The following is a 25,309-nucleotide window of genomic DNA, read 5'->3' as shown; positions in this document are numbered from 1 at the left end:
AATTTTAAAATCCATTTAATAAAATTCAAAATCCCATTAACCTAGAGTATCCACAAAGTCAATTATATTTATCCTACTTTTAATTTGCATTTTCTTGCTTTCCATCTCGCTTATCGTTCGATTTGTTTTGCATGTTATGACTTATCTGATTAGCTGGATATTCGATTACCCGATAACTCGATTGCTGCAGCTAAATGCTGTTGTCGCATCCACTTTTCCCCCACTCTCTCTTTCTATCTGTTTTCATTCCCCTTTGCTGGCAATATGCCACATTGCGACGCCTTTAAGTCTGTTTTCTTATCAACCCGATTTTTTATTTTTTTAAAGAGCCATTAAAGTTCTTGGGGCTGTGACCCATGGAATCGTAAACCAGATTGACTCATCGATGCATTTAAAAATCCGAGTTTTCCTTCCTAAATGTAAATTTAGAATGAATAGGAAATTCACCATGAAATTTGTTCTTTAAAAGAAACATTAAATTTACTCCCGCACCTGGGAATAAAGTTTAGATAAGGAAAAAAGATTGATGGATTGTTTAATTGAGTCGAGTAGCTGATTGATTTACGCCCTAAAACTAGACAATCGATTCTATTCAAGGGGCGTGTCAAGGGAGGCCTAAGATAACAAGAAATACATAAAAATCACTGTATATATAGAAACACTTTACGCTTAATTTATATATCGACGGTAATAAAATAGAAAAGAGCTGAGTTGGCGGAATTCTGGCTCAGTTCTTTATCGCCGGAAAAAGAGAGAAAAACTGAAAATGCAAAATAAAGCAAGTAAGAATGCTTAAGTTGAGTTTATAAACTAAAATGGTACCCTAAAACTAAGAAAAAATATAAATGATAGTTATAAAATGAAAATGAAATAATGATAATGAAAAGATGCTAATGATATTCTAAGCCGAAAGAAATATTTAATTGTTAAGGAAAATAATCTTTAATAAATTAACTCTTAAGTTTTATTTATAAATATGCAATTATATTTTAAATATAAAGTTTTATTTATCAATATGCTTTATATGCTTTAAATATTATTATTCTTAAAAATCTTCAATTTTATTAACCTCTCTCCATATACCCCATATTTTATCACTTACCTATTATAATTAAAATTATCCAATTGCAAGAAATATAAGTAAATTCAGAATACAAAAAAAAAAAAATAATGTCATAAAACGTGCAAAGTAATAAAAACAAAGGGAAGCAAAAAATGAATGATGGAGAGCAGAAAATATAAAGAAGAGCGAGGGGAATGCTCCAGATAATATTTATTTAATGCTCAGTTCTATATAGCTTGATTCTGACTTCTGTGTTGTGGGTTCTGTTCCGATTCTTTGTTGCTGGTCAGTTGGAAAATCGGAGGCAATGCGACGCGACGCGGCTTTCAAAACGAAACCAAAAACAAATCTGAACGAACTTTTAGTTACGAAATAACATAAAAGCAAGATAGTCAAACTACAATGATTAAAAAAAAAAATAATATTAATAAGTTAGAGAAGAAGTGAAAGCTAAAAAAATAGTTTAAAATGTATATTCGTTGCTAAAAATGCTTCAAAATAATTTAAGATAAAGTGAAATCAAAATTTTAAGATAAATACATTTGTATACATGCCATTTTTTAATGTGATAAGAAAATATCATCAAATATGAAAATAGTTGTGGGTTAATTGTATGTTATGTTTTTAACTAAAGTCTTATCAGTGGCTTGTGAGAAATACAAATATATATTTAAACTTAGTTTAATAGAGGAATGTCATATAATATTGAATAATTATATAATATATGATAATATAATTATAATAATAATAATATAATATATAATAAAATGATATATATTCATAAAATATATTAAAAATCAAATTAATTTCCAATTCAAAACCCTATAAAAATCACTTCTTTATCATAATAAAACTTAGTCAACATTTTAGTCAATTTAAATAAGTGTAAGTAATTATCAGCTACATAAATATATTATTAAATATTATATTTTCTTTACTACAACTTTTTCAGAATCAAATAATATGACCTCCTACAGGACGTTGGTCGATCATGGCCAACCGATAATTGTGGGTGGCAGTGAAATATCCCTTGCCTCATCCTCAGCAGCTAATTCACCAAAAGCTTTGCATCGGATGATTAAATATTGGCGTAATAGTTCCGGAAAAATTCCAGGACTACGAAAAAGTGAAAGTTTCGCCGAGTATCGACGACATTCATCGAACTCGATGACAATTGGTTCGGGAGGCAGATTGAGCACTTCGAGTGCCAGGCAATTGCAATATCAACGCCTTGAGATGGAAAGCTGCGAAAATATTGATTTGCTGACAGCAACTACAAGGTGAGTAGAAATTTAAACGTTGTATATCTCAAGATCTATGAGAGGATTCATTGTGCATTTTGGGATAGGGTTTAATTATTATCTGAAATATGTATATACAAATTTTGTAATTTCTGGAACTCTTTATTTTGTCAATATTCAGTGAGTAATACCTCTTATCTAACACTAAAATTCTCAACAAGAATCACAGTGAATATTTAGTTATCTTTGCAAATGAATAATGATAACGATAGATTAACTTAATTTACTAATTAGTTAACTAAACCTAAAAATATAAAAACCAGAAAAAAAAACCCCAAAAGGTTAAAACAATTATTGCATTGCTTTTAAAATTTCTTATCCATTAAGAAAAATTAAATTTCCATGGTAATCTTGGGGATTCGGAAGGTGCCAACCTCTAGTTTAATATGTAAATATATGCACAAATTCCACATATTAAATATTTACATATTTACCTTGCGTCCCTACACACACACACACACACAATCCAATCCATTGTCTAGCGGTATCTTTTGAAGCGCAACCCCAAATATGTGGGGCATGCAACAGTTGGCTATCTGTCTATGTGTGTTTTTTTTTGTTTCTGTTTACCAAAAAACGCCCCCCGCGCAGCTGCGTCCCTTATCGTGCGGTTGCTGCTGTTGCTGCTCGCTTATCAGCTGCGCAGCGTTATCACACAGCAACAACAACATCTACACAGCTACCACAAGCATGTGTGGATGTTAATGAGAGGCGAACAAGTGCAATACGCCGCCGCAAAAGCCGAAGTCTGGTTGTGGGAACTTGTGGACTCCAATTTGGTGTGAGAGAGGTGTGGATGGCGAGAATGAGTGCTTATGCTGGGGATCCTAACTTGAAGCTCTCACTCATCTAGTGCTCCCTCTCTCTCTCCCTCTCTCTTGTTGTGAGTTAACAGTCGGCGTTCCAGGGTCCACATATGCCATCCACAGCGCGTGGTGGAGCTTGGAATATGTTTAACACTGAAAAACAAAAGTGATAGGAAGCTATATGTATGTAGTTTGGGGGAAATTTTGTAATGATCCTAGTATCCGCTTTAATGCGTCAGTGTTATGACCTTTAATCTAAAAATTACTCATACTCCTCGTGTGCTGGAAGCATTTACAAAAAATTACGTATACGCCTCGTAGGTCATACTCATTTTTATTAGTAGGATTAACAAAAATTACTCATTCGCCTCGTATGTCAAATGGAGTTTTCTGTGATTTACATACACATAAATATTAAATGTTAAATTACGTAAAATTTTTAATCTGCTATAATTAACAAAAACTCAGTACTCATATGCTGAAAAATTAAATTTTTTTAGTATTTGCAATCTACTAATAGAATTTGCGAAGTATATTTAAAACCCCTTTTTCGCACAGTGAACGAAAGCAACTGTTTATGTTTTTATTCCAATGGCAGAGAGAGAACCACATTGTGGGAGCATAACGGTTTCGACTCTCTCAGGCGCCCAAAAAAAAAAATGTAAATAAAACATATGGAATTTTCGACTCGTGCCTCTGTTTACTTGTGTGTATTTGTGCCTCATGCCGGCTGTATTTCGGTTTGTTTTCGTTATCTCTCCCTCTCTGCGGGAATTAAATCCGTTGCCTTCTGCATACTTTTGGGGTACACTGTGCAAATATTCAACTTGCAACTGCAACGCCGGCTCTTTTGAATTGCATTGTTTTATTTTAATTGTTTACTTTAGCTAATGCGGGCCGCATCGCTCTCGCTCTTTCCATTTTCCTCCCCTGCTCCCTCTTCGGCGGCACTCCCCGCCCTCTTCAACTGTTTGCTTAAACTGCGCGCATTTGGAATGTAAATAAATGTAAATAAACAAGAATTTCGCCCCCATGAAAGCAACAAAAGTAAGCAAAAGCAAAACAACAGCAAAGTGCAGTCCTCCCACTCTCTCTTCGTGTCGCTCATTCTATCTCTCTCTGAGATATTCTCCAGCTAAATGCATTCACAGTGGCGGTCAAATTGGGAGAACTAAAGTTCAAAGAATATTAGGAATTATATTTTATTTTATATTTTATATCAGTAGCATTTACATTTGCAAAAAATATAATGCAATGAATTTTATCCTACACATAATCTCATTAAAGTCCACAAAATAATTAAGCTTTTCAGGCATATTATAATATCAGACTAATTAAAGCTAATATTAACGCGCAATTTTAACTAAATTTATGAAATCAATTTTATTAAAAGACGTAGTTAAGAGCTTCTCCTAAACTCAATACGACACTATTATTTTGACCGCTCTTGTGCCCACGCCTCTTCCAATGCGTGCGACAGAGATGCGGCGAGAGCTGGAGCTACAAGAGAGCAGCGCTTCTCTGTGGATCGCATTTCGTGTGGACTGCGAAATCTGAGTCTGTTTTGGGGAAAGACTCGTAGCTTTTTCTGTTTCGGCTTCAGAGTCGTTTTGAAATCCGACTCGTGTGGGCGTGCAAGCCAACGAGTGCCCGAGTGTGCGTGTGAGTGTTCGTGAGTGTGTGTGCGTCGTCACGCGTCTGCGTCGGAAAAACTCTGAAAATCGGAACCAGGAATCGTGAAATATATTTCGGTTTTCCGGTGCTGCTTCTTCTTCCATGCCGAGCAAGTCTAAAAGTAACGGTAAAACGCACGGCAGTTGCCAATTGGCAGCAACAGTTGCAAGCAAGAAGAGCACCAAAGAAAAAGAAGCGGAAATCGAAAGAATAAAGGAAAACAAATCAAAACAAAATCAAATTAAAACCAAATATTTGAAGAGGAATATAAAATAAAAGAATGTGAGCATGTGGAACGAGTTTTGAGGTAATTTTCAATTTATAATAAGTGAATTAAAAGTGCATTGTTATCAAAAATCAAAACAGAAAGTATTTGAAATGTTTATTCATAAGATTTTGCTAATTGAATTGCTAAAAATAAAAAGTAACAAATATAGTTGTGAGAAAATTGTAAGAAAAGTATTAAAAAATTTAAAAACTTATTTGAGACCGTGAAAAAATAACAACAATGAAATCACAAACAATTAAAACCCAGCCATACATTAATTGTTGAACAAATTTTGTGAGCTAGTGTGCGTGTTGAGGTAATTTCTTTAAACAGCAACAAAACAAATCAAAATCGCATTTGTTGGCCTTATCAAGAAATAATTTAGAAGCGAAAGTGGCGGAGGTGTCAAATGAGCAAAAGAAAGAAACGAAAGAAATAATAAATAAAGAAAACAAAAAGTATAGCAGCCCAAAAAAAACGAAACGCATAAATAAACGCACGTACCTAAAAGTGAAACTTTTTTTAAACAAATATAGTTGATGGAAATTGAAATTTAACGAGCAAAGAATTCAAAAATGAGCAGGCGAAGAAAGTGTTGAAAATAAGTGAAAACGAAAAGTGTGTATGAATGCAATTTTTCTCTTTGTGCAATTAAAAAACAAACGCAATTCAATTACGCAAAAAAGTGGGGGAAAAAAATTAAATTAAGTGAATGAGACATAATCCACCGCAAACAAATGTCAAAGCACTAAAAAGGAACAACAAATGAGAAATATTTATAAAAAGAAATAACCAAAATAACCACAAAAAGTGCCGTTTTGTGTCTCTCTCTTTCTCCATCTCGCTTTTTGCCGGTTCCTGAGTTTTTTTTTTGAACGTTTTTATTGTTTGTTTTTGGAGTTCGATTAAAATGCGTCACGCATGATTATTACGTGTATTTTTTTTTGTTCCTATTGTTTCTGGTTGGATATAGCCATTTTATCTCCCCGCGATCCGGCTTACATATTTTGTGTGTCTTTTTGTCTCTTTTTATTTATTTTTTTGTGATTTATGTGCAAGTTATGTGAGGTGATTGAAGTTATAAAGTTGCCTCAACAAGTGGAAATGTTTGTTTTTTATATCCGTTTATTTTTGGAACTTTTTTTTATTGGGTTCAAAAACACTTGAAAATTATGAACCGTAATCAGGTTAATTTTGTCATGAGATATGAAAGGGACTCGGAATTTTATTTAAATATTTTGGGACATGACTAGATCGTTTTTGCAATTGATGCTGATCAACAATATATATATCATTTATAGGGTTAGCTATTTAGGTTTTATGGTGTTAAAGTTGTTTAAAATGCTCTAAAACTGTCTCATTCATAAAGTTTTCTTGATCATAGCAAATAATAATATTTTGTACATTGTTAGCTTTTAATAATTTATTATCTCAGCCCAAGTTTTCTGTTACATATGTATCTAAAAATTGGTCTTATTAAAGAACAAAAACTCGTAAACCATAAGAAAGGAGATCTGATTCATCAGATTTGTCAAGCAAAAAACCTTTACGGTTCTTTTGAATTTTTTTTCTTCTCGTTTTCGTGTTGGTAAAATGCAAATTAAAGTTTACGCATTTTTTTGCCTGCAATTTGTTGTCTCTCCCTCCCCCCCGTTTTCGCTGGTCCCGTTAAACGACAATGTTGCTCCTGCTCTTCGCTTCTTCCAGTGCCTGTTATCAAGCAAGTTGTTGTTGTTAGTGTTTTGTTGTTAATATGCATTGCTAGCGGGTAAAAGCAAAAACAAACGAAAAAAAAACGACAAAAATCTGCAGAGCACGTGAATTTCTTTTTGAAACGGGTTTGGCCTGAAATGATTTCAGTCAGTTTTGTTCACTGTGTGTTGTTGCCGTGTTTTCTGCTGTTGACTTTTCATTTTCGTTAAATTTTTTCTCGATTTTTGTCTCGCTGCAACTTGCAAAAATATTTATTGGCAAGTGTGTGTGTGGCGCGTGTATGTGGCTGCTGTTTCGGTTGTTGTTTTCACTGCTGTGCCAGCTGCAGTTTCTGGAATTCCTGTTGCTCTTTCCATAAGCAAAAAAAAAGATCTGGGTAATATGAGATAGTTGGGGAGCATTTGTTATAACATTTTTAAAATGGAATAATAAAGCTCCTTAGAAGTCTACATAGGTGAGCAGTAACATTTTATTATTATTTATTTATTATATGTATTTTACCCTTATATTAGCGATTATAGGGTAATATAATTCTATAATTTGGGTATTATAATTTAGTCAGACGCTTGTTTCTTTGGAAGGAGTCATTTTTGACCCTATAAATCATAAATATTCTTTGATCAGGATCAACAGTAGAGTGAATCTAGGCCTTTCCGGTCAAAAAAGAAATTTTAAAAATTTTTTCAAATTTTGAAAGGAGTTACAACGTTAAAATTTAAAAAAAATTGATAAAAATTTTCAATTTTAAAATCATTAAATTAAAGATGTAGATTTATTCACCTAATAATAACTAACATAGGGCAGCTTTCCGAAATTTAATTAATAATTTTTTGGCGTAGTTATCAATTTTTTCTTAAATAAATCAAACCAAAACTCCCGTAGCTACCCTTTTTTTAACCCTCTCGCGGTGTTGTCATTTTGGCAAACTGTTCCCATTCTCAGCTCTCCTGAAATACTCCCCCTTTTTCCCCCACTTTCTTCTTCTTTTTTATTACCTTGTTTGTTTTTTGCCTGTTGCATTTTTTTGGGCCTGCAACTTTTTCGTTGCATTTCGCTTTTTATTTGTACCTTTTGAGAGAACGAGTCCAAAAAGGTAAACGACAGCTCATCAAATATTCATGGCATTTGTGAAGAGATTCTCGCTGCTCCGAATCGAATGTTTGCATTTTGACAGATTTGTTTCCTTTTTTTGTGTTTTTATTTGGAAAAAGTACGACTGGCCCATTGAGTTTCTTTTTGAGATGTAAAGTAAACCTCAGCGAAGCGGAATGTAAATGAACTCGAGACGCAAATTGGCCTTGTCTCGGTGTGAAAATACGGACAATAACAGAAAGCTGGTGGGGGAGAAAAAGGGAGAAAGAGAAAAAACAATACCCAGAAAAACAGCTGCTTTTTGGCCGCATCTCTTGCTATCACTTGCTTCTCGGATTCTTCTCCTCCGCCTCTCTCTCTTCCCTCTGCTTCTCAGATTCTCCTCAGCTTCGCTCGCTTCGCCTGTCCATTCATCGTTCTGCGTCTGTGTCTGGCCCCATCAATTGTCTTGTCATCTCCCTCACTTTTCATCATCGTCGCCCCCTCTCTGTCGCGCCTTCACTCAAGAGTTCAAGTTGAAGTGCAGTCGCAGCACACAAAAGCTTGGCTCAGAAAGAGACGACGCGGCGAAGAGTGTGAAGAGAAGAGAAGGTCTCGTGTCATTCGCCTGCATTGATTTTGGATTATCTTTTTCAAGCACAGAATTTTGCAGAAAGATAAGGGTATGATAAGCTTAAGCTTAAACTTTGGGGAACTTGCTTTAAGTAGAGCAAAAATAAGATACACTGATGGAAAAATATTAGTTGCAGGGTATTATGATTTTAGTACGAAGTTTGTAACGATATCAGTCATATATTATATATTTTTGATTAGGATTTTATATTTCAAATTTAATATCTAGATTTATTGACCTAATAAATATTAACACAAAAACATTTTCCGATTTCAAATTAAAAGAATTTTTTACTGATTATTTACGATAGATTATGATATTTTAGAGGGTATTGAAAATTCGGTTTCCCGAAGTTAGATTCATTTCACCTTGGTCATTAAATCTTTTATGTCACAAAAGTAGAGTATTTCTGTTTTGGTCTTATAAGATTTTTATTATATATTCAAATTTTTCTGTTATTTAAAAATAAAATCTGCTGTGGCTAAATAACTAAATACATTTTAAAAGATTAAAGTTGCTTAATCATTAAAATAGGAACATTTTTAAATAATATATATTTTAGTACAGGGTATCCCTGATTCGGTAAATATTCCTGGTTTTACCTTTACCCTTTAGGCTGTTGCAGAATTTACAGTTTTTGCCAATGCCCCTTGCTTATCTTCTCAGCCACAGATCCCCTTTATCTCTACAGTTTCTTTTATATTTTTCCTATTTTTTCTTGGGGGAAGAAAAACACACGCGAATTTAATTTATGGGGCGTGTGCCGACGCTTTTCCCCATGCATGGCCCAGTGCCAAATGGCTGGTATCCGAATTGGAAATGGAAAATTCAGGGGGGGGCGGGTTCGGTTCTATGTTTAGTGTTTAGTTTAATTGCCTGTGCTTCGAATTTTATATACATATATTTCTTCCCGCTTTGTTTACGACCTGTTTGCACCTGTGCCAAAAAAATAATAAAAAATACAATTTAGTGCTTAAAGTTTTCCCAAAAAACGATGATGAAACTAATGTTTCTTTAATAATTTTATTAGAAAATCATTGCCATCGAAGGTCTTTGCTCTAAATTCGACTTTGAAGTGATTTTTGTTTACTAGAAGTCAAGAGTCAAAGGGTGGTAAATCAAAACTTTATGGCAAGTTGGACAGCAAGCTTCGTCGAAGGTCAAAAATATACTAAAAATATTGCCAAAGTAACCAGATATGAATTGGGGAAATGGGTTTTGTGTAAAATGCTTAAAAATAAGGGAAATTGAGATGGCATATCTTTGGATGTTTCCTTAAGGAAAACAACATTTAAAAGTTTCCCAGTTTTAATTGCATTTATAATTTCCTGGAAAGAGACATTAAACTTGACAGAAGCTGGTGGAAATTAAACGATTTTAAAATGTGATTTTAGTACAGAAAAGTGTTGATTTAGAAGTGAGAAAGTAGCTTCTCTTAAAGTAGTTCACTGCTAATTCCCCGACAGTTGTATTTGTTTAGAACCAAACTAAAGTTCTTTACCAAAAATGTTGGCATCTGCTTAAGCTGCTGCCTCGTATCTCTGAAACTAGTAAGTAACTACATCAGTTTCCCATTAGAGTTCACTTACAAAGAGTGAATATCTCGACCATTTTTCGTGTACAACATAAAGTAACTCCGCCCTTAAAATGTACAAGGGGAAAAGGAGGTTGAGTTGGGGAGTTGTCAAGGTTGCGCCCATCTAAAATACCGATTATTCAGCCAAATTGGCAGACGATAAGATAAGATAGAACCAACACACAACCAGAAACAAAAACGGAACAGAAGTCACACAATCAACTAGAATTCCTATCTCTCACTCTCGCCCAGAAGTTGTTGCCCCACAAAACAAATAAAACACAAAACCGGGGCAAGTCGAGCCGAGCTGCTGCCAACAGCTGCTGATGTTTGTTGGCCAGGCTAAAAAAATAAAATACAACACCAAACCCAAAAGCCGTTGTAGAAGAGAAGAAAAATTTGTTTACAGAATTTGTAAAGGCATAAATATTTGAACACGTGTAACTGCGTAACAAGCAACCAAAAATTGTTCACTGAAATTCCTCCCACTTAACAGGAAAATAGGGAAATGTACACAAAGTATACACTTTGTACATACGGAAGGAAGCAAAACCCAAACTTTGAACTTGCCAAAAAGAAAAAAAAAATTGAAAATTGTGACTACAACCGGATGTTGCTAGGGAGTCACTTTTCGGGTGTTTCCTGCGGCTTAGAAAATTGTACGAAATACCCACAAAATTTGCCCAAAAGCATATCATAATATTGAGAGTTTTGATAACAAGTTGCCTGGCCCACTTTTCGATAAGGAAATCAGAAATTTCTTCTTACTTGGTGACTCAATTGATTGTTTACTTAATGTACCCGCGGCTCAAATATTGTGTTTATGACGTATCGATACAAAAGTCATAACCATAAAGTACAAATTGTATTCTGATTGCGAAACATTGACGCAATCATTTTTGTGCGGGGGAGTTTAAGAAAACATAAAGAAAAAGAATGGGGTTTAGCGAATGTTTGGGCATGTCGAGCACTTGACATACTTATCATTGACTAATTGCATTGTGATAATGAGATAATAAAAGTGAAACCAGAGACAAGTATAAGCTAGAAGAAAGAGAAATAAGGTTGTATAAGAAAAATTGTTAGGAAAGCACTTATTAGAATCTAGAAATTTTTGATTTTAAGTACATGATAAATTTTAAAAGGCTGACAAAAGGTTTATATTTCAAGAAAATATTCTGAAATGCATTAAAAACATATAAACAAACCTTTCAAAAAACCACTGAAACCCTCTTTAAAACATAAACATTTCATAAAACAAATTCCATAAACTGGAAACCAATTCACACATTTCCAAAGAAAACCTAAATTGGCAAAATAAGGGGGAAAATGAAATGAAAGCCAAATTGTGTGTTTAGAAAAAACGCTTTCGTCTATAAATTCTGAATAATATTTGTATATATTTCAATTGCGTGGAAGTTATTCAATAAACTTCACATGAAATCATCTTCATAACACGTATCATCTTCAAAGTATCTGCGTAAACAACTCCTCCTCCCCTAATGTCTCTTTCTCTGGCTTCATTAACCCAATCAAAAATATGAAGGAGGAAAAAAACATAAATAAAAATACAAAAACGAGAAAGAAATCCGCACAATTTCATTTTGCAAACTCGGATCACAACACATCAATAAAAACAAGAAAGGAAGCTAACTTCGGCACGCCGAAGTTTATATACCCTTGCAGATAGAACTTCTATCAATAAAAAACCATACAATAGAAATGATATATATTTGTGTTAAAAACAGTGAAGTAATACCTGCTTTCATTGTATTCACCTATACATATTATATTTGCAGTTTTACATTCAAAGACTTGCATTTTTCCTCTACATCAAACGATCGTTTGTATGGCACCTATGTATATGGTATAATAGTCCGATTTTCATGAAATTTGACACAAAATTTAAGACTAATATAAAATGCCTATACCTAAAATTTGATGAAAATCAGTTGAAAACTGAAAAGGTTATAAATTTAATTGTATTAATTTCTCGATCGTTCCTATGGGAGCTATATGATATAGTAGTCCGATTTTCATAAAATTTTATGCAAAATTGTAGAGTATAGTAAAATGGCTATATCTCAAATTTGATCCAATTCTATTAAAAACTGAAAAAGTTAAACATTTTTTTGTAAAAATTTTCCGATCATTCCTATGGCAGCTATATGATATAGTCGTCCGATCCGGCCCGTTCCGACATATATACGAGTGAGAGTATATAGAAAGCTAACTACAAAGTTTCATTCAGATAGCTTCAAAACTGAGAGACTAGTTTGCGTAGAAACGGACAGACGGACAGAAGGACAGACGGACAGACGGACAGACGGACAGACGGACATGGCTAGATCGACTCGGCTTTTGATCCTGATCAAGAATATATATACTTTATATAGTCGGAGGTGCCTCCTTCACTGCGTTGCAAACTTCTGACTGAAATTATAATACCCTGCAAGGGTATAAAAATGCCAAATTGAATGAGCAACAAAGTGACATTGTGAAAGGAAACTAAAAATAAAAATTATCATTGTTTTGGTGACACACTTCGATTGTATCCCTGGCTTCCTTACCTTATATTTCTCTATTTATTTCATATTTTCTCCTTGTAAAAAATGCCACCCACTGGGTGGATTTTTTATGGATTTTATTTAGTGATTATAATGTATGGGTTTACTAATTAAATATCGATATATTTTGGGTGTAAACAAGTTTGGGGTCCTATATTGAGTTTAGTATTGGATCTATAATATCCGGAGTTAGTTTATCTTTAATATTATTCATTAACTATAAACTTAACATTTTCTTATGATATTTAAAATTGTAATATTTACTGTATTGTAAACTACCTGTAGTACAGGTATTATTTTCCTTGATTTAATCCCAAACTCGTATCATTAATTAGCCCAGCAATTGAGCATCATGTATAAAAAAGTTTAAGGTTTTATAAATATGTTAATATTTATAGAGTCCTAGAACAATGGAGTATTAGTATATAATATAATATATCTAATATCCGAATACATATATGTATGATACATCCATCGGTAATATCGTATTTCTTAATTTTAGACTAAACATGTTGTTATGATGTTTACTATTCTTATATTTTATCGATATTTAATATCATCCTTAACTAGAGTTTTGGGATTAGAATATTTGAATTGGATAATATATTTTATTATATATTACCTATATCATATTCCTTAATTCTAGACTAAACATGTTGTTATTATGTCTAAAATGGCTATACAGTAATATAATATATTATATTATTTTATTTATATATTTACAAGAATTCTTTCACCCATTATTTTTGCAATATTATATACTGAAAGTATTATTTTTCTCGATATTTAATATCATCCCTAACTCGTATCAACTATTAGCCCAGCAGTTGAGCATCAAACCCACACGATTCTGTAGATTTGTCCCCTCCCATCCAATCTCATTGACATTAATTTGTCCAACCACAACAACAACAAATGAGTGAATACAATTTTTATAGATTTTTTTATTATTATTCTCTTTTTTATTTTACTTGTACACTTTTTTTTTGCATGACACCATAAAAGGTTGTCGTCGCCGACTTGGGGGCGGTTGCTGAGAGTTGCCTGATTTAAATAAATTATTCTATATGCGTTTTGCAATGCAGCTAAAGAATTATTTTGCACTCGGTCTCTCGCAAATTGTTTTCTATGCCACGTAATTCAATTTCACTTGAGTTGAGTTTATTATGATTTTTTTCGTTGTGCCATTATTATTATTATTATTATTGTACATTTTTGCTTTTTTATCATTCTCACCTGAGTGAGTGCCTGTTGGTATTTTTGCGGAAATGACGAATTTGCAACACACAACAGCGGAAGTTGCGTGTTGAGGCTAAAAGAGATGGCTGCCCGCTTAAATTTTGATTGCTCTTAATGCGATTTGAGGCGAATGGAATTGTACATATATATGTATATATATTTATATATTACATTTTACATTGGGTAATTGCATTACCAGCAAACGTATCTCCATCTCGGCAAGTGATTTGCCAAATGCTTTTGAGAAGATTTAGAGATTTGCCAATTTAGGTCACCGTCATTAAAGGCACATTAGGGCTGAAGTGAAGTAATTATATCTGTGGGGTAATTTCCTTCGGATATTGCTTTGGATCGAATCAATTATGTGGAGGAGCTAAAGATTAAACCAGGCTCACAGGCACAAGCAATTAAATATTCCTTTGTGTATTAGGAAAGTATATTAAAGGGATTAAGGAGGCTTTCGGCTAAACTGTGTATATATTTCTTAAACATTTTTAAAGTTATTCAAATGCCAAAACATAAATGGTTTAAGCTTGACCTTAAAGGTCTTATTTTAATATTAAGATTTTATTAAGATTTTAAAATTTTAATTTTACACAAAATTCTAGATAAATATATAATGGATATATATCAAATTTTATGAAAATCTGTTGAAAACTGGAAAAGTAATACCTTTTTTTTAACATTTTCCGATCGTTCCTATGGCAGCTATATATATGTATATATATAGTCCACCGATTCGCCATGCTCCGAATTATATACTACTAAAATTATATAGAAGAATAAACCCATAGTTTCATTCAAATAGCTTGCTCTTTGTCCCTAAACAAATCTCGCACGTGTGTGCTATGATTCTCAACTTGTTCTCACATCCCCGGAACGAAGTGAGTTCTGCCGACCGAGTCTCAGATATGTGTTGTGTTTCAAAAGTTGCAAGTCATTGTTAATTAGTGTTCAAAGTTAGTAACTAATCATACATACATACTTGTTGGTCATAGACACTTACTAATCATAGTTATTTACTGACCAAAGTTATTTACAGATCATAGTTACTTAATGTTCATTGATACTTACTGATCATAGTTATTCACTAGTCATAGATACTTGCTGTTCAGAGTTAATTACGACTCATACCTAATTACTGCTCATAGCTAATTACTGCTCATAGTTAATTGCTGGTCCAAAACACATCTCGCACATCTGTGCATATGATTCCCAATTGGTTCTAACCTCCCCGGAACGAAGTGACTGCTGCCGGCCAAGTCTCAGAAATGTGTTGTGTTACAAAAGTTGCAAGTCATTGTTTACTAGTGTTCAAAGTTAGTAACTGATCATACATACATCCTTACTTGTCATAGATACTTGCTATTCATAGTTAGTAACTGCTTATAGATACTTACTAATTATAGTTACTTAAGTTACTTAATGTTCATTGATACTTACTGTTCAGAGTTAAATAGTTCCATAGTTACTTTCTGCTCATACTTAATTACTGCTCATAGCTAATTACTGCTCATAGTTAATTGCTGCTCCAAAAACACATCTCGCACATGTGTGCTGTGATTCTCAACTGGTTCTCACATCCCCGGAACGAAGTGACTGCTGCCAGCCAAGTCTCAGAAATGTGTTGTGTTTCAAAAGTTGCAAGTCATTGTTTACTAGTGTTCAAAGTTAGTTACTGATCATACATACATACTTACTGGTCATAGATACTTGCTATTCATAGTTAGTAACTCCTTATAGTTACTTACTAATTATAGTTACTTAAGTTACTTAATGTTCATTGATACTTACTGTTCAGAGTTAAATAGTTCCATAGTTACTTTCTGCTCATACTTAATTACTGCTCATAGCTAATTACTGCTCATAGTTAATGGCTGATCGCACATGTGTGCTGTGATTCTCAACTGGTTCTCACATCCCCGGAACGAAGTGACTGTGTTGTGTTTTAAAAGTTGCAAGTCTTTATTTACTAGGGTTCAAAGTTAGTAACTGATCATACATACTTACAGGTTATAGGTACTTATTGATCATAGTTACTCACTCGTCATAGATACTTACTGTTCAGAGTTACTGAACTTATAAGTCCCTGCAAGGGTATTAAAATAATAGTGTTTCCCCTTAGTTAATTCTGTTAATTTCCGCTGACAGTTAACCGTCTCAAAGTGGCTTAATGCAAGTGCCCAGCTCATCTCCTCTTGGCTATAACCGGCTTACACCTTCCCGCCTTTCAGTTGTAGCTTGTCTACCTTTAACTAAACCTCTTAACGCCACCCACAAACCCATATAACCTGGCATAATACCATTCACAGCTCTCGTTATGTACGCACATTACTACCACTTGAGCGATGTGCTTGGTGAAAATCGAGGGAAATCCGGGGAAAATCCAGGAATCGTAGGAGTAACTCTGTGGGTTTTGATGGCCAGATGCCTTCAGTCAATGCCGTAAATCATAAATCATCTCTCCAAGGCAGGGGAAGGTCGGCGGTACTTGGACACGTGCGTCAGTATATTACCTTCTTTCTTTGGGGGGCGTCAAGAACATTTCCACATTTTCTTTGCCTTTACCCACACTGAGAGCCTAAGCCAATTGTCAGTGGGGCAGGTTCGAGACGAAGTTTTCTTTTTGCCGCTTTATGAGGGTTTATTGAAGGTTCCTCCTTTTCTCCCCCAAATAAAAAGGGAGCCAGAGAATGGGGCTTAAGTGACTGGCTTGGCAAGTGGCTTTCCTTTTTCCTCCCCCAGGGGTTTTCACCCCCTCACTCTCTCTCCCCATTGTGAAAAAGCATATGCGGGTTGTTTGTTGTCTCCTCTACGTTTTGCACGCATTTTCACGCGCTTTTCCTCGCCTCGCTGGGCAGACTTTTCAGCTTCAGCATTACTTTTTAATAATGTGCACTCAAAAACCCCATTCCATCAACATTTATTTGGCTTTGAGTGATTTTCTTTGTTTTTTTTTGTTCATTTTTTTTTTTTGGGAAGACAACATTTTTGTACAGAATTTTATGAGCATATAAAGTTGGCCAGCATAAACTTATTAAATTTCCATTCTTTTATTGCTGTTGGCCACCTTGATGGCAAAGTCATTAAATACGGTTTCACAACGGCTGTAATAAAAACACAAAACATACGTCAAGGAAAATTCATTATGGAAAATTGCGGCTCAAGTGACCACAGCCCGAAATTTAATTAATAATCAGGAAAAGCCAACAAACCGAAAAAGGGAAGGAGATAGAGAGAGAGAGAGAAAAACACATGCTGTCTAAACGATTGCATTAAATTTGAACTTCTACTTCAATTTTCCTTCGATTTTCCTTTAGCAGCAAAAATGAAAAAAGTGAAGTGAATCCATGTGAAAAAGCCAAAACAAAAACAAACATTATCCAAAAAGGGTAAAAACCAAATCAAAACCAACAACCAAAAAATACTTCAAAACCAAAAATACGAAACCAAAATCAAAACAAAACGTCACTCAATCAAAATCGAAACCATCAATCATGCTGAAGATACACATGCTGGAGCAGGTCGTCAACACGGAGAATGTCTGCGAGAATGCCCAGGAGCTGTCGCCGAAGCGCAAAGTGCCCGCTGCCACGGCCCATGGCCACGGTGGAGGCAGTTCCTCCTCCAACGGTGGCACGCCCATTGTCTCGGCCACCAACTCGCCCCACCATCAGCCCACGCCCCCGCAGCGTCATATTCATGCCACCACCGGTGGCAAGAGCGTCAGTCAGGGATCATCACCAGCTGGGTAAGTGAAACACAATAGTTTAAATATAATTTAATAGAACTGTAAATATGGGAAATTTTAATCAGATTAAATGAGAATTTAAATGAATTCCAATCTTAAATCTATGAATTAAATAATTTTTAATAGAAACACTAATACAAAATTAGCCAATGATATATAAATTAGGGATTATATTTATTATTAGAGAAGGAGTATTATCAGTCGAGTAGCTTAAATAAATTCGAAATAAATGAGAGTACACTAGGAACTATAAGGGATTTTTTTTTTATTAATTACTTCATACCAATCTTGAGCCTGAAGCTTGTTTATATATTTAAAAACTAATCCATCGATACAAAAACTTAACTCACAGTCAGATCAATTTACATGAAACTAATAAAACTTCTTACTTAATATTAATAATCACAAGTGTAAAATATAAACACAGATTGCTCTTTTTAAATGTTACAAAACTTCAATGACTACCTAACAATAATAATACAATTAACAAGTAATCTAGATTAATTGAGCTTATTTATCTCTAGATCTATAAAGTTTTGTATGCTAAAGTCAGCTTATTAAAAAACAATTTATAATTGTTTATTGAAAGTATAATTTCGCCGAATAACAGAAAAAATCGATGGTATTAATTAACAACTCAGGGATATATATCATTTTTGCTAAGTTTAGAGAATACAAAAATAAATACGTTTTATAAATAAATATAGTAATTAATAGATAATAATCTGTGTTGTTAAATTATTGTTTATTTTCGTTATGCCAGAGTCCAATGCAAACAAGAAGAGTTATGTTGGTTTTATAAGAACTCCAACAAGAGATTAAGGAATAACTTAATTTGAACATAAATTTATATATATTTACAATATATATATTTACAATTAGCTTTAATACTGAATAGCGTATTAGTATTAAAGATTACTTTGGATTTTTCTATTTTATATACAAACAATCTTATATTTGGGTTAAAAAATACTACCCTTTTCTTCTCTCCACCTAACCCAGAGCTCTCTCAATGCTCTTTTTCATTTCCCGGTCTTGCTACCACTATATTTTGTCTAATTTAGACTGTGTGGTTAGATCAGTCCCTCTATATCTTTGTATAATTTTGTGCAATATGTCGAATGATAAATGCATTTTTGATGAGGCTCCCCCCAAAGGGGCTAACTGCTTTCCCCCATCGAACCAAGAGCACTCTCTTTTATTTTTTGTTTGTATTTTATGCAATTTTCACGTTGTCACATTCCTTTGGTCGCTGCGGTTGACTGACGTTGTCATAATGGGTGCATCGTCCGGCGGTTTTCCCTTTTCCAGTTTTCCACCACCCCCCCAGCCACCTCCCGCTTTTTTGGCCAGCTACTGTAGTAGTTAGCCAGTTAACAAATTTCACCGCAAATTCAGTTATTTTCTTTGTGTTTGCCTTGATGAGTTGCAGGTTTTTGCATTGAGGTGTGGCTAAATGGAAAATGGTTAATGCCAAGGCGAAGCGTGAATTGGGTGGCTAAATGGGGTGAGGGAAAATATACGGTAACTGCTGCCAAGAAAATGTAGTGTGTAATTGGGTTTCTAAAGGAAAAAAGAAAAGAAAAAAGTGGAGAAAAAATATAACAGTATTAGTCATGGTATTATATACTGTAATAAGTAAATATATATTCTGGAAATTGTTTCAACTTGGCAACACTTATCAATAGGTTGTTCAAGATATAGTTTAGCTCATTATCTATTTATATATTCAGTAAAATTGACACCCAAACGTAAGATCTTCAACTTGACACATTCTGTACTATCAGTTTCATAAGACATTTTCCTCTTTATCTGCAACTTAAAATATCACAAAGAGTATTTTCTCATTGATAAGTTTGAACAAATAATAGCTGCTTGAGAGCTTTGATTGACAATATGCCATTGAATTTATTCGATTGTTGTGCAACTTACTTTTTCTTCTCCATATATATTTATTTCTTTCGAATTGTGTCACTCAATGCAGTTTATTTCACATTATCGTTGCAATTGTTTCCCTAACTCCATTGTTGGTCAGCTTCCACCCAGTTTTCCACAGATTTCCCCTTCCCATTTCTCCATCTCTCTTCTCTCTGTGCCCTTATCTGTGGATTTTCTTGGCCATTCTTTTGTAGCTGGTTATTTTCGCATTAGAGCCTGGTAATTGATACCTTGCGGACGGTTATGGCTTTATGGCTGTGAGAGCGACACATCAAGGCAATAGAGAGAGGGGGAAAATGTGGCTTATACCATGGGGGAAAATCTTGAAATATCTTGGCAAACAATGGACTGGAGGTCTTGCTTTCGGGGCGTGGCCGTGGGCACAGTTTTGTAAATAATTATTATCCGCAAGCTGCAATGTTGCATTGTCACATTGTCGTTAGATGGAGTGAAAGATGAAGAAGAAATAAAAAGCAAAACTGAAAGCACAGAAACAATTTTAATTTTCATTTCTCTTGTCTCTTTCCCTGAACTTGACAATCAAAAAGGGATTTTCATTTCTTTTGTTTTCCTCTGTGCTTTGCTTCTTTTTTTTACTTTGGGATTTTCTTCTGTAAAAAAACATAATATTCAAAACATAAACACTTCCGTTGGCGCCCTTCATTACCCCAAAACAATCCTTCTTGTTTTTCCCCCAAGGCGAAATTTTCTTTTTTCATGTTTTTTTTACACACAAAGAAAAGTATATATTTTAGAGAAGGGGAAAATAGGGATTAAAAACAGAACTTAAAATACAAGTTCCCTGTTAATAAATAAAATAGAACTATAGAGTAAAGCTTGTACATTTTTATTTACATTATTAAAAATATAGTTTAATAATTGAGAACTATTTTTCTTTCAAAATTTTCAATCTATTTATATGGCGAGTTTTCTTTTTGATTTAAGAAACTAAAGAAAAATCAGTAGCAGAGGTAACAATTTAAACCTAAGATATAAAGGTTTATAGTAAATAAATAACCATGAAACAAATAGTATAGTTAAAATAAGTAAGATCTTTATTTAAATAAATGTAAGCTTCTTAATTTACAACTAATTTTCAATGATAATTTAGTTGTAAACATTTTCCATAATTTTCCTCCGTGCATTTCCTTTGACTTTTGGCTATTTTTGACTTAATTACTTGAGGGCTTATGGGCTTGCCATCGTTTCTACGCCATCCCTTGTTGCATTATTTATGCCCAACATTAGTCGGTGTTTTTCTCAGCCTCCCAAATACCCTTGCCCCCCTCGCTTTGTGCTGGCTTTCCAACAATTTTTGATTTATCTCGACAATGTCTGAAGACTGACGCTGTGCTCCCATTATGCCACCACCAGAGCTCCCATTTTCATTTCCATATCCATGCTCCATGCTCCATGTTCATCTCCATTTCGTTTGGAGGAGAGCTAGCTACAACAGCTAGTTGACCCCGAAATGGTTATTCTTCTGCCGCGCGAAAAAAATAAGGGGGCCAACGCAGTTAGCCCAGTTAAAAAAATCAACTTGGCCGTCTGTGTGTCTGTCAGTCAAATTGGAGTTCTGGCTTCGTCTTTTCTTTTTCTGTTTCAAATTCGAGTTTCGAGTTTGAGTTCCAATTCGAGTTGTGTTCTATACGGTTTCGGGTTCGCGTTCTCGTCTCCCATTTTAAAAGCCATTTTCTGGGCTAATTTATATGCAAAGATTGCGCCAAATAACTGGACAAAAGCGGCGGGAACAAACATGGCAACAACAACAACAATTTTGTGGCCAACTGACCAGGCCAAACCATTTATCACTTTCCAATTTTTCAACATATATTTTCGTTTGCTGTTTTATATACTTTTTGTTGTGTTTTATTTCGTTTCGTTGGGTTGTGTTGTTTGTCTTTAATTTGGAAAGATAATTTGGCATGTCAGCAGCTTTAATATCGTGGCACGAGATCGTATCTTCAGCTGTCTAGCATTATTTTGCTGTGTTTTTCATGGGAGGTTATTGGTCATGAAAACCTTAAAGAAATAGGAGATGGAAGCTATTTTCACTCTTTTAAAATTCCTTAAAGTGAATCAATAAATATATTTCCATTTTGTATTTATATAAACCTTGCTAATAAACCCTTTTAAATGTAACTGAAGTTCTTGTCTGAACTAATTAATAACTACGTTAAACTGGTTTTCAAAATTAAAGAACTTGCACTAGTACACGGACTTGTTTTACTATCCCTTTAAATTAATAATGAGTTATTAAAAACATGATAATTTTTTCTTTTAAAAAACCTTCTGTTTTAAATCTTTTGATATGTTATTTAAGTTCCTAGTCTTAACCAATAAAAAACTATATACAAATTCATTAAATTGAGTCTCAAAAGTAAAGCACTTGCACAGGAAAAGGGAATGGTTTTTATTCTCCAAAAATCCATTTAAATTAGTAATAAATAATTAAAAAGATGATCATTTTTTCTTTTAAAAAACCTTCTAATTATAACCTCCAAATTCTATATAAAAGTGCACTAAATTAGGTCGCAAAATTAAAGTACTTTCAGTGACATCCATCACCTTAAGATAGGGTTGACTTGCAGCTCACTCAAAAAAAGGACAGCAAAAAGCGCAGGACTTGCACGTGACTTTTTCACAACTTCTTTTAACTTCACTTCACTTGAGGCCTACCCTCTGAATCTGACTTCAATTTTAACTTCATTATGCCAGAACATTCCTCTACCTCCATGTACGTGATTTTTCGCCCAAAAAGGCGGACAAAAAAAAACAAAATTGAAATCCAGGGATCTTGATAAAGAAACCCGAAAAAAGCCCCGACGAAATGCCTAACGGGTCGCTAAAACATTAAAAAAGAAACTTGTCATTGGGCCAAGTGCCTTTCGACAATGCCAAGTTCACCGATTGCCGATTTCATTGTGATTTCTTTCAGTTAAAAAGTTCAAAACAGGAAACTAGTTTCGGTCGGCTGAGATCAATGGGGTCTCTTATTGGATTGTTCGCTCCCATAATCGCTCTAAATTTTTTAATTTATTACCGCGCTCTGACAGCTGACACATGAGTGGGTGGAGGAGTTCAAAAGATGCTGACAACAATTAAATTAATGTCAAGGCACAGCGAACGCCCCAAGGAAAATCAATAAAAAATAGGAGAACACGAAGCAAGAGTGAGGCGAAAAGAAAGAACAACCTGAGGGAAAATGTGCACTGGGAGAGATTTTCTTTTGTAGGATATTAAAGTGAAAAAGAATCTGCATTTTTTATGTACATAAAATCTATATTTTATAACCTATTTTGTAGGATATTTATACCAAGTATTGGCTAAATTGTATATCCCAATTTGTATAACAATAATTTATAAGATATACCATTTGCAGGGTATTTAAATTTTACTCAGAAGCTTGTAATGAAGTGAAGAATTCATTTCCGACCCCATAAATCATATATATTCTTAATCAGCATCGAAAGCCGAGTCGATTTAGCTATATTTTAAAGAAAAATAATTTTTTAGATTTTTCCAAAAAATGATAAAGCGTTACATCGTTAAAATTTTCAAAAATTGGCAAAATTTTTAATTTTTAAAAATTTTAAATCGAGTGTGCAGATTTATAAACCTAATAAAAACTAACATTAAAATCCTTTCAGAATTAAAATTAATGCTTTATTGACTGAGTTATGAATATTTAAAAAATTGATTTTTCTAAAAAAATGTCCTATAAAAATATCGATAAATATCGATTCAAAGAATTTTAATATCTTAAGCTTAGTTATGATCGATTTACCATACAATCATATAACTTGAAAGAAAGGTGCAATAGTATATAAACTTGAGCTTCTTTAACTTAGTTTCGTCTCTTGTTTTATTACAATTTTAAAGTCTAATTAGATGATAATAACTTTTTTAAAATAACTACAACAACTATATTTCATTTCAATTAATTTTTTGTATGGTTTTTAAGATTACTAAATAAATAATGCTTAGTTACCTGCCAATACTATATAATTTTTTCCTGAAACACTCACAATTGAATACCTAATTTTCCACCATATCTTTACTTTTTCTTCTTAGTGTAGAAAAAATAAAAAATTAGGGAAAATAGGTCCCTTAGCATAGGCCTCTGGTGATTTTCCGTGCCTGTGAACCTGGCTGACTGACTTCGTCTGGGGTGTTTGCTTTGATGCCTCGACTAATTGGGCAAAACTTCTGGGCAACGTTCCATTTCAGGTTCGTCCCAGAAAGGTGAGATTTTAGTTCCTCCCCTCCATTCACACCCACTATTATCCACCCCGCCACTGTCTTCACAGTTTGATGCTAATTTATGCCCATAAAACGCTAGACAAACTGATGTAACTTTTGTTTTCTATTTACCATTTTTGCTCTTCAACAAAAGTCACCTTTGTGTGGGTTATGCAGAAATAAGAAGAAAAGACAAGAGTACATAAAATCAAACAGAAACCGCTTCTGTCTTTGTCTGAAAGTCTTGGACATGAAGCTGTCTTACTTATGACTTATGCATGAGGATTTTATGTTGAAGTTCGTTGGGTTTTTGGACCAACCGAAGATTTATGCAAAGATCTAAGACATTAAGCTACCGTATAGCAGCTTTTTTGGGGAAATTAACCAAATGGAAAATGGATTTAGTTGAAGATGAAATGGGAAGCCATATTAATAGGTGCGAAATTTGCTGGATTATATCTAAATAAGAGAAGAAAGTTAATATTCTGTTTATGGATTCTGTAGTTAAAGTGAAATCTGAAATGATGAGATTTCTTTAAAAATCAAATTTCGTATTATGATATTCCGGAAACTCAAAAACAAAAGTTTATAATAAACAATAACATAATTATTGTATCCATTTCCGACGCTCTCTCTGACTTGTGACAAAATCAGGTCACCCATCATAAAAACAAACTGGATCAGTCGTAAGGAATGCCTAGGAAATCTCCTAAAATCTGCAAACAAACTCCATTTTAAACACACAAAATATTCATGGCCATTAAAAACGTAATCATGCAAATAAATCAAATAGTGTTGTCGTAAAAGAGCAAACATAAAAAAAATGTGTGAGAAATCTGAGTTAAATCTGAGCTGCTCGTCCAATTTCTCCTAATGAAGTGGGATGAGTTTGTAGAGTCTGAATTTTGTATCTTGCATCTTGTGGATGTACTGCTGCATCTGACGGATGCAATCGACGTCATCAGCCTGGCTGATGCTCCTTCACTGCTAACCCAATTACAAGAAAGCATAAACAAATTTCCCCCACTTGGCGTATCTTTCTTCCCGATTTTATAAAGCTCCACAGACAAATTGCCTTGAAGAAAAAACACTTTGGACAGCAAGTGCCAGCACTTCACTGAAAGAAGACAAAGTGTGAAACGAAGGGAGGGGCTAGGGGGGTATCTCTATGAATTATTAATTGGAAATTGTAAACGCAGACAAAAGACACTAGAGTCTTGACAAAGTTATAAAAGTTAAAATCACTTGCAAAAGAAACTTTTACATTTTGCGGTGCCTCTGTTGTTTGATGGATGCAAATATCAAATTGATGTGACAGACAATTTTCATAAATGGGTGAAGCGGCGGCCTGAGGAAAACCAAAAGGGAAATATAATAAACGGCAGCGAAAAACTTTGACAGGCTTCTCAAAAATAAAACTCGAGTGGGAGTTGTCATTGAACCGCTTCATGTTGTTATTTCTTCTT

At 33.9% G+C, this 25,309-nt stretch overlaps 1 protein-coding gene across 4 annotated transcripts in view; it reads left to right on the top strand.

Annotated features, from left to right (window-relative positions):
* RapGAP1 (Rap GTPase activating protein 1) overlaps positions 1–25,309 on the top strand; it is a 181,261-nt gene that overhangs the window by 78,097 nt on the left and 77,855 nt on the right. Inside the window, exons 1-2 of one of the 4 annotated variants that reach the window (XM_086837182.1) lie at positions 1,343–1,948; positions 2,016–2,343. In XM_086837182.1, the coding sequence (XP_086693308.1) occupies positions 2,027–2,343 (317 nt within the window). In that variant the 5' untranslated portion in view covers positions 1,343–1,948; positions 2,016–2,026. Of the gene's footprint in view, positions 1–1,342; positions 1,949–2,015; positions 2,344–4,735; positions 5,152–17,232; positions 17,664–25,309 lie in introns of those variants that run through there. The other 3 variants (XM_086837183.1, XM_020950751.2, XM_086837181.1) reach the window with 3 other exon arrangements.

This window comes from Drosophila serrata, unplaced genomic scaffold (assembly GCF_035046125.1).
Source record: "Drosophila serrata isolate PLE 108 unplaced genomic scaffold, ASM3504612v1 contig_302, whole genome shotgun sequence".
NCBI lineage: Eukaryota > Metazoa > Arthropoda > Insecta > Diptera > Drosophilidae > Drosophila > Drosophila serrata.
This window is presented reverse-complemented; position numbering and strand designations above follow the sequence as displayed.